Below are 10428 nucleotides of genomic sequence, written 5' to 3'. Positions count from 1 at the left end.
TTTGATTGTTTAAAAAATACTGGCAGTGGAGGTGGTTGTGTTGAAAACTTGGCCAAGTAGGTTGGCAGATGGTTCAGGTGAAGGGCAACGATGCCAAGGGTAGGTTGTGCAGGACACCAACCAAAACCATGGATGCTAGATGTCGAAAGAGAAGAATTTAAAAAGGGGAGGGAGGGTAATAAGGGGAAATAAAGGCAAATGAATTGGAAAATAAAAGACTATTTAGAGAGCTCTAATAGTTGAGATTATTATAGGTTAAATTATAGTATATTTTGTGTAGAACTACCCTAAAGATAGGGTCATTTGTGAACAACTACTTTTTTTTTTTATTTGTTTAGAACTACATACAAATTTGAAAACATTTGGATAGCACTACCCATTAACATTTTCCGTCCAATTAAAACGTTATCAGAGCCTATTTTTTTTTCACTTTGCCATCCAATTAACTCTACCGATTAGTCTAAAGGTTTTAATTTACCTTAATTAACCTAATTAGGTTTTAATTAGAATTCTTTTTAAGGGTTTATGAGTTTAGTATTATTTGGGGATTTTGATTTCTAAGGTTTTGGGGTTTGATTAAATTGGGGTTTTTTACATATTTTAGTATTAATTAGCCATTATAATTGATAAAAGTGAAAATTTGTGTCAGAATAACGTTTTAATTGGACGGAAAACATTAATGGATAGTGCTACCCAAACATTTCCAAACTTACGGATAGTTCTAAACAAATAATAAAAATGGGTAGTTGTTCACAAATGACCTTATATTTAGGGTAGTTCTACACAAAATTTTCTAAATTATACATCGTAGTAGACATTAAAATAAGAAGGATAATGAGGATACCAAATATTATAGTGCGAGTAAAAGATTCACAAAAGTACTGTAAGAAACTTGTAACCATACACTGAAAACGCTCCACCAGATTCTCAAATTTTAAAGTTTCGAAAGTAAGAAGCATGATCACAACCTTAGCATCAAAAAAAGGCCTTAGATGTTTTGAACAAGGGTTTGGGTAAGCTAGGATTGTTTTAATTCTCTAATACGTAGTATTTAAATATCAAGATGTCTCCAACAAAATTTGTTAAATACTCACGATCGACATGTGCATTTAAAATAATAAGCAGAATTAGTAATTTTTTCTTACCAATAATTAGTCACCATAATATATGTAATTAACCCTGTTCTCTTCACCTTAATTTTACTGAACTGAAATTATTTTTACTGAATTGAAATTATTTTTGCTAAACTTAAATTACTTTTACCGAACTTAAATTAATTTTACTGAACATAAATTATTTTTGCTGAACTGAAATTATTTTTACTGATTTTCTATTATAATTTTTCTTTAAGAAAACTGAATTTTACTGAACTGAACTTATTTTTACTGAACTGAAATTATATAAACTGAACTGAAATTATTTAAACTGAACTGAAATTAATTTTACTGAACTGAACTTATTTTTACTGAACTGAAATTATTTTTACTTAATATTATTTTTTTTACGGTGAAGAGAACAAAACTAGGAACTCTGAACATTATAATCCACCGATACCTTAAAGCAATCATGATGAAAGTAATATACTTCATATATAGATTCATAACCCAAAAATAAGGGGCATTTCATTTTTTATTATTTTTTTTAATGGAAAACAAAGCTGGCCTGTAAAGAATGTCTAAAATAAGCCTGTAAAGAATGTTTCGAGACTATTGGTTTGAACGAAAGTGTAATAAAGAAAATTCTTACAGAAGACGCAGGAAAACTACATGAAGAACTTCATACATAATCAGTCTGTAATGTGAAGTCCTGGACACCAAGATCATGGTATAAACCATGCACAAATTGCAAAATTGATTTATCATCAGCCCCCGCCTTTAACTGCGAATTAAAAGATTCAAGATAATCATGCACAAAGAAAGGCATTATCTAATAAATAACTGAAAATACTGTACAGCTAAAAGCAAAGCAATGTCATTTATGGATATTATTATTTTAAGAATGATCACCTGTAAGGAGACTGAACCAACAAGATACCCTGGTACCAATTCCCAGAAACGCGCTGCATAAACTTCTGTGACATCTTCAAGAGCAGCAATCTAACAACATTCATACAGCAATATAAGAACCAGCTGACACCAAACTCGGGATCATCCAAGTGTCTAGTAGCAATTAGCAAAACGAATGCGTTAAATCACCTGTCTAGAACATTTGGTCATTGCTGAAGATGAAATGCTAGGTGGGGCCATTTGCAGCAAAACTCCACCTGTTGCCTTAAATAGTGGCATTACAAGCATAAAGACTGTCACTGAAACTAGCCCCATACACAAAACTTCAGCATTTTGAATCCTGAATAGCAGACAAACACATAGAAAGGGAAGCAGAGCATTAGAGGAATGAAGGGGAGGGAGGAATTATAAGCCAAATTTTACAGAGAAAAGCCTGTACCCCATAGCCAAAAGCCAAGATGCCAAGATCAAACCTGCACTGAGAGAAGGAAGGTGCTGCTTAAGATATTTTCATACACAAAATTTAGGCAGAGAAAAAAAAAAATTAAAAAGCTAGAGACATTTCCAAAATAAAAGGGAAACAGGTACAGAAATTCACTTCAAAGCCAGGACAAAGCTACCACACTCTGTATTAAATTAATCAAAAAGCATGTGAACAAAAAGGGAAAGATTAATAATCACCACCCTTTTTATTCATTGCAAAACAATCCAAACTTATAAAAGAACATATTTAGAGCATTGCATATGTCAAAAAAATAGAATAAGGGTAAGAGTGTTAAACCTGCGAATTGAATCAGCAATCACATGGAGGCACACTGAGTGATAGTTCATATCTTCGGCATTTCTGTACGCTGCAAGTAGAAAAGTTCTTCATAACTCAGAAGCTTAAAATTTAAGAAGAACATTATCCCTTCCATATGTACCCGATAAACAGCTTGAGAATGAAGAAGAGACCTTAATAGCAAGCAAAAATTTATAAACACATTACATCGCTTTATCTAACATTTCTCGAAACCGTACATTACTCATTTATGATCTAATACAAAGAAACTAGGCTCGCACAAAGAACTAGACCTCATAAGTTAAAAGAAACAAGTAGTGAAGTAACATCCATTGTACCACCTTGGCTTTCATCTTTCCAACATCGATGAAGCCATAGTTGGATAAAAGAGTAAGGAATACAAAATGTAGTAATTGGTCACAAAACAGTGTAACAAATGGCAATTAATAATTGTTAAGCTGGGGAATTAATAATTGAGAGGGGTAAAGCAAACAAAGATGGAATTTCCACTACGAGCCCTTGAAGGGGAGGCCCAATCCCAGAACTATTAGTATTGCATAATTGGGAAATGCAACATTAAGAGAGTAAGCGAGGACAGGAGGAGGGAAAAGATATATTTAGTCTGATTTTGAGTAGCGTAATCAACATCAGAACAAATAAAATTCTGACATGTGTTCTCTAACCACCAAGGCACCAACACATTAACCTTCAACATATTTTCCTCTATAAGGGTTTTAAAATATATATAAATGCATGTGTTCTCTGACCACCAAGGCACCAACACATTACACCCCAATAACACTCAGAAGATACCATACAGATAGATCTGCAGCATAAAGGATACACATTTTTAGGAAAAATTTCTGAATATATCTTAATGTTAGAAGTTTTAAACATAAACTTTTACTTCAACTTCTGATAACCCTTTAACACTTGAGCTTGTCTTAAAAAAAAAAAAAAGTTGGAACATAAAAATTCACTCAAAGAAGAAACTCTGATAAACACTTCCAGGGGCAAAGTACTGATAATTAACAACTTCAACATGAGACAAGGAAACAAAAAACCATAAAAGATAAATTCATTTAAGATAAATTATGATTTTGTATATATAATACACTAAAGATACATCTGGATTAGTGTCCTATAAACTGTCCCTTGGACTAGCATAAATTCTCTGGGCATTAGTCTCACAGTAGCCACCCACACCTCTCCCAGCCAAGCCACCCACAAACTGCCTAAATCCAGCTCTTATCTTATGCTCAATCAGCCACCAAGTTCTTTCCAGGTTGAGGACTAGTTTTCCAACAGCCCTCCCCATGCTTTTATCCTCTTCAAGTAATTAAAAGCTTCTCCAAAAGCAACCAATTAATCTAGCTAAGTCCATAAAGATCATTGCCTACAGTTTCAAAATTTCCCAGCTCCCAAGAGTTCCAGACTATCTATTCAATAGATACAGAACATAGAAAATATTGGTAAGGGTCCATGCTAAATATTCTCTAAACAAAAAGAAATCTCGGCTTAAGCATATAGCAGTGAATGTACGTGTCAAATTATAAGAGAAATTATTTAAAGGGACGGAATCACCACATTGAGGCAAGAATTTCCTAAATACACGACAGTTTCAATACTTGGGATGGGTACGCCATACTAGAACTTACTTTGCTCATATGTTCGATAAAACTAGCCCACATAACATAGAGCTTTAAAGACCACATTTAAGTTTAGAACTCTGATCCATCATTTTCTTTGTTATTTCTTACATTAATTCCTAAAAACCTTATCCTCAATCCAAGCATACCTTAGCCGATTGATTGTAATGGAACAAATCGAATTGAAAAAGTTAGTGGTAGGTTCTTCTTGAGACTTGTGAGCAGCAAGAAGTCATCATGTTACAGATAGTTAAATTTTAGATGGAGATAAAGAAAGGAGAAACAATGAAGAATGAATAGCTCTAGTAGCTATTTATAGGCTATGTACAGTATATAGCATAGCAATGTTTGGTTGCCATGCATGCTGTTACAATCTGCCAGAAAATATCATTTTGAGGGTAAATGTTGGGATAACAATGCCTTCACCCAAAATGCACTTAATACAGAACTTTCTAGATTCCTGAACGACCCTAAATCTAGATCTGGTAATCAGAGAAACCACAGAAATAAAAGAAACTAAAGACAACTGAAAAAGGATAAGTAGTTTACCAAGATTTCTTCTAGCGTAGTTCCTAAAGAACCAAACACCAACAAGATTCACCAACAAATTTGTCACTGCTGAAACAATGAGATAATGCCTACAAGGATTGAGGAAAAATGATTAAGACAACATAGATACAGCACAATTGATATTATTGTAAAAAGCATAACAATTTGGGGTTTTAAAGGATACATGTAATGAACCAACATAGGGGAGGGGTACTATGGGTAGTTTAGTAGTCGTCATCAAAATATAGTACAAAGGGAATGCAAGAAACCAAGAGATGCCACATGGGCAGAAAAAAGACAAACCATCTACAATCATCTTAGAAATTGTAAATAAATAGGGAGAGGGAAAGAAGAGATAGGCAGAATTTTGTATTGGAAAACCTAGAGTGTTATGGCCTCAAGTCATTGTTAGAGATTGATAGCCTCAAGCTATTTTGAGAGTGATAGCCTAAAGACATTAATTCTTTTATTTTGTAATCTGAAACCCAGCCTACTACAAATTGCATTGCTGTTATATTGGTTTTGCTGGGTGACTGATCTGAGTCTATCACAATACACTATCAAGAACATGCATACAATCAAACCTAAAAAAGTGTAATAGCTGCATTTGAGTACAGATAAATAAAATGATTTACAAGCAGCAAACGACAACAAACATCAAGATCACATCATGTCTATGAACTTACTTGTGCTCTGACTCATCTTGTATGTATGCGTGAAGCGCTTCCACAGCCAAAGAAAAAGACAAAAAGAGAAGAAACAGCTGTCTACAAATGCAGAGTAAATCCGTGTCAGACACAGCTAAAGAAAAGGTCTTAGCTTCAATAGATATGATAAATTGTATAGAACAAATGAAAGAACGACAGAAAGAATATATCTTAAAAATCTTTGCAAGCCCCAATACAGCCCCACTACTCTTAAAACATAGACTTTCCAAAAATATTTGTCAAATGCATAACTTACAGCATTTGTGAAGGCAGACAAAACTTCAAGCCTCTTATACCTGAAAAAGACAAAAACTCCATTAACATAACAATGATAATATATTAATATGTATAGAAGAGAAGAAGACCCTGATATTCTAATTTCTATATTGGAGCTTATCCCCTTAATTTTAAGTTTATCAGATTGAAGATGACAAGTTTCTAGCCAGAAAAAAAAAAATAGAAGATCAAAAGCTAACTGCAGGTAGAAGTGGAATAGATCTTTCAGTACTAGATTCAACCTTGTAGACCCAAATAAACTGTACTAAATCCCTATTAAACCCTGTATAGAGTTAAAGCACCAAACAACCCGACCAAGAACCAAGTTTGTGGAAAATATAGCTCAGACATTTTCTTATTGACAAGGTAAAGAACACTACATAACACCAAACCAGCAACAGCAATGAACTAAAACTCCCATTTCCAGGAGCAAAGAAATGCAACATGAGACGGCACTTTCTGATCAACAGGTAAACATAACACTACATAGTAAACCATCAATAGCAATGCACTAAAATTCCCATATCCAGTTATTTACTATCCAGGAATCCATGACAGGGGAAGGCTTATCTCTAAAAGGAGGTTGGTTGCATGAGCCAAGATATAAAATTCTATGGTCAATAGCAATGCACTAAAATTCTATGGTCATTCACAATGATCTTCCTCCATTCAGTTCTATCTAGTGTTACATGCTCTAGCAAATCCATAATATTTTTTTACATCATTTATATCTCCATCCAAGTCTCACTAAACTTATTCTAAAATCTCCAATATCCCAACTCTCTAATATTTTACCAGCCCATCTTTTGGACGATGTTGCATATACCCAAACCAATGCAGCTGGTTTTTCATTCCAAATTTAATCCTTCAAGGTGAACCCAAACATTCATCACAATACCACAGTTTTGCTGCACCCAACTTCTCAACATGATTCTTCCTGGATGTCATTCTAACCCATATAACAGTATAACAGCACTTTACAACAGCAAACATATTTTCAGTACGACAGTATCAAATGCTTATGTACATTTTGTTAAATGCACTTAGGCTCTGTTGTCTTCACCTTATTGTTATAACTTATTATATATTCTTGTACAAATCATTTCAGAAACAACTTAAATAAGATGAAGGGAAGTTAGCCCTATATTACCACCGAAACTTAAAAGGCCTAACATCAATTTTTCTACCAGGATATATCACTTATGTCACAAAAACAATTTGACCTTAACTAAAGTTTCTAAATGGCCATTTACATGTCAGTGAATAAGATATTGAACAGAGATACTAAAGGTGATTCAAGTAATCTGTCACTTAGCCTATACAACCATTTAATTTAAAATTTTCATGTGAATTGCCCCAACAATATAGATATCTGCTATGGTACTAATTTCCACTGCAGAGTTTAAAAGAGGTTCCATATGTTTTTCAAAAACTTCTTTTGTCTTCAAATTAGAGAAGCCAGAAATTTTATATTCTGTTTTTTTTTTTACAAAAAAATAATAAGCAATGGTATAGTAAGGCTTAAAAGGTACTTTTGCAGCAAAAGGCCAGCTTAGAAGGCTGTCTCTCACTATACTAGTATCTGCAGTTTGCCAGTTTGTAGTATTTGTACACAAGGAAAGAAGTAAATAAATAAACAAACTACCAAGTTCCATTCAAATTCAGTCCAAGACAAGTATTCAGAGTTCCAGAATCCAGACCAGGACAAGTATTTCTCCACTGGCAACCAATATCATGGTACATAAGTAACCCCAGGGCATAAGAAATACAAAAGTAACAAGAATAAAGGAACATAAGATTAAAATACATAGAAACTTTTGTAAGTGTAATCAAGAAGATACTCTCAACAGTTTTCAAGCGCTGGAAGATATACCAGTTCATCTGCAAAGTATGTCAGAGATTCATCTTACCCGTAGGTGTAGGCTTGATCTGGCTTTCTCCTAGAGGCAGCCATTGCAAATAATGAAAACGTCAAAAGGCCACATCCAAACGTCAAATGGAATGCATCAGATACCAAACCTGGTGGGGTAACAGAAACACAAGTTTAATATCCATGGCAACATAGGGCCTATTTAATAATGATATTGGGAAGATAAAAAAACATGGAGAATGACTGAAGACTATCCTCACTCTATCACATATACATACGGACCAGTGTATAACCCAAATAAGCAGAACAGGTAAGAGATTGCAATATGCTAGTTGGCGGATTTTCAATTCGTTGGGGATTTGTTTGGTGCAGATTTAGGGAACATAATTCATCATTGGTCTAAATGATTTTTATACGCAATTCTTGGGAAAGAAGATAATTAATTAAAGGATGGAAGGCTCATTTAAGATTTTACAAGTAAATGAGGATCGGCCAAAAGGACAGTGAACTGGTTCATTAGTGAACTGCGATTTGGAATTGAAATGGGAAACCAACGCATTTTGAGGGGGTTAAGAGAGAAGTAGGTAGCACTGATATAGAATATAAAATAGGGATAGAAAACTAGCACTTTCCTGAAAGGCTGAAACTTTTATATTGATATTGCCTTCTAACATTTGGTCAGAAATAAAAATAAATACGAAGTAGTTAACACCGAGTCCAAGATCTATTTAAAAATTTTATCACAGCAGCCTCCAATGCTATTGCTGCAATACCTTTCACTCACATATAAGAACATCTGTGAAAAAAATTAAACATTTGCAATCATTTGCCACAAGAAAACCACCAAAGCTAACATCTCTCTATGATGCAAGGACTATAAAGGAACCTTCGAGATCTTATTTCAGGTAACCCCGTACTGTTTTATGTTCTTTACAACAAAAAACCAATACTTCACCCTTTCCCATGTCTTATAAAATCAAGCACATACATTAGGATATTGTTGGTCACAGGCCTAACAGAATCTGTATTACAAGATCATATAAAATATTGCATCAGAATTTTAAAAAGACAAGTAGTCATCCATTGATATCTTATTTGAAAGCTAAGCGGCCAGATAGTTTAGAGTGGACAGGATTATATACTTGCCAAGTTCATTATAACTCATTTTTATTATAATTATACCTTCAACCTTCTACGCCAATCCACAATCTCTCGCGCACACAAGTAAAAAACAAATTACCATCCTTGATATTCATAAGTTGCCCAAAGTAAAATCAAATCCAGCATTCAACTCACAAAAGCAAAACTTGCCACAAATACTAATTCATCAGCCAGAATTCTGGAGCATGGTAAATCGATAAGTGGAGTATAATTACACAACTAAGGGCCTGTTCTCATAGACTGAACTCAGCTGAGCAAATGAATATTTTATAAGAGAAGGAAATTAGGAGCTGAACTGCAAAAAAACATATGAGAACAGGCCCTATTACTTCTAAAGCATGTTATAAGAACATTCAGCTTCTGTAAAGACGTAAAGTATAAAGCCACGAAAATTCAGCAATTTATAACGATAAAAACATAAGCTAACATTACAATTTTGCAAATTACAAGATTATCAACAAAAAAGAAAGCTCAAAAGCCTTACCAACTCGACCCGAAAGAAGCCCGATGAATAGCTCGGCAGTCGAATACGCCACATTAAGCGAAATCATCAAAAACAATCGCTTCATAGGCCGATTGCCAGTCCTCAAAGCTCGAAAAACCAACGAAATCAACTCAAACGACGATAATTTCGCCCCAGAATTCGGCGAATCTTTCCACAGATTGTAATCAATATCATTTCCAGGATGAATTGAAGGCGGAATATCAATGCTCGAAATACTCCGAGAAAAAACCGGCGTCATTGAGTTGTTATTGGAGATAATCGTCGTTGGAGTTCGTGGATCTTGGTATTGTTGTAGTGAAGATTGACGATTATATGCGTACCTTCGATCTGATGATTTAGGGGTTTGCTGTGAGTTGTAATTGAATGATGAGCTCTTCATGAATTGAAATTGGGGATCGGAAGATCCTTCAGGAACCCTGGAATTCTCCATAATTTCGATTTTCTGGAAAATTTTACGGACTAAATTGTGAATTAAGATAAACCCTAATTTGATTCAAGAATCAATTGTAAGAGTATTTACGTATTCTAGAGAAGAAAAAGGGAGAATTACTTTTCAAAATTAGTTGCTACGGTTGTTATCATCGTAGACTTGCGACGAAAGTCAATGCACCCACCTTGTTGGAATAGCTACTACTCCCTCCGTTTTTAAATACTTTCACTTTTCTTTTTCGGCCGTTAATAAATATTTGCTCCACTTCGTTATTTAGATAACTTAGGGCTATGTTTCACTAAGGTCCCGTTTGGTTTAATGTAAAACATTTTCAATGGAAAATTAGTTTTCAGGGAAAACATATTTTCAAAGTAAAACACAATTGCAAATTAGTTTTCCTTTGTTTGGTTGCATACAAGAAAAGTCCAAGAAAAATAAAAAATAAGAGTGGAAATGTAGGATGAATGAGAGGAAAGTAAAAAAAGAGGTAAGGA

General features: G+C 34.1%; 1 protein-coding gene across 1 annotated transcript; it reads right to left on the bottom strand.

Annotated features, from left to right (window-relative positions):
* Positions 1–1555: 1555 nt before the first annotated feature.
* Positions 1556–10090, bottom strand: LOC110689229 (metal tolerance protein C2-like). Its single transcript, XM_021865958.1, has 10 exons — positions 9484–10090; positions 7879–7987; positions 5949–5988; positions 5672–5748; positions 4986–5074; positions 2788–2857; positions 2446–2484; positions 2196–2346; positions 2007–2096; positions 1556–1878 (listed from the first exon to the last, which is right to left on the bottom strand). The coding sequence occupies exons 1-10, from the start codon at positions 9932–9934 to the stop codon at positions 1777–1779; spliced, it is 1218 nt and encodes a 405-aa protein (XP_021721650.1). The 5' UTR covers positions 9935–10090; the 3' UTR covers positions 1556–1776.
* Between the last annotated feature and the right edge of the window lie 338 nt (positions 10091–10428).

This window comes from Chenopodium quinoa, unplaced genomic scaffold (assembly GCF_001683475.1).
Source record: "Chenopodium quinoa cultivar QQ74 unplaced genomic scaffold, ASM168347v1, whole genome shotgun sequence".
Classification (NCBI taxonomy): Eukaryota; Viridiplantae; Streptophyta; class Magnoliopsida; order Caryophyllales; family Amaranthaceae; genus Chenopodium; species Chenopodium quinoa.
The sequence above is the reverse complement of the archived record's forward strand: the minus strand, read 5'-3'. Positions and strand labels throughout refer to the sequence as shown.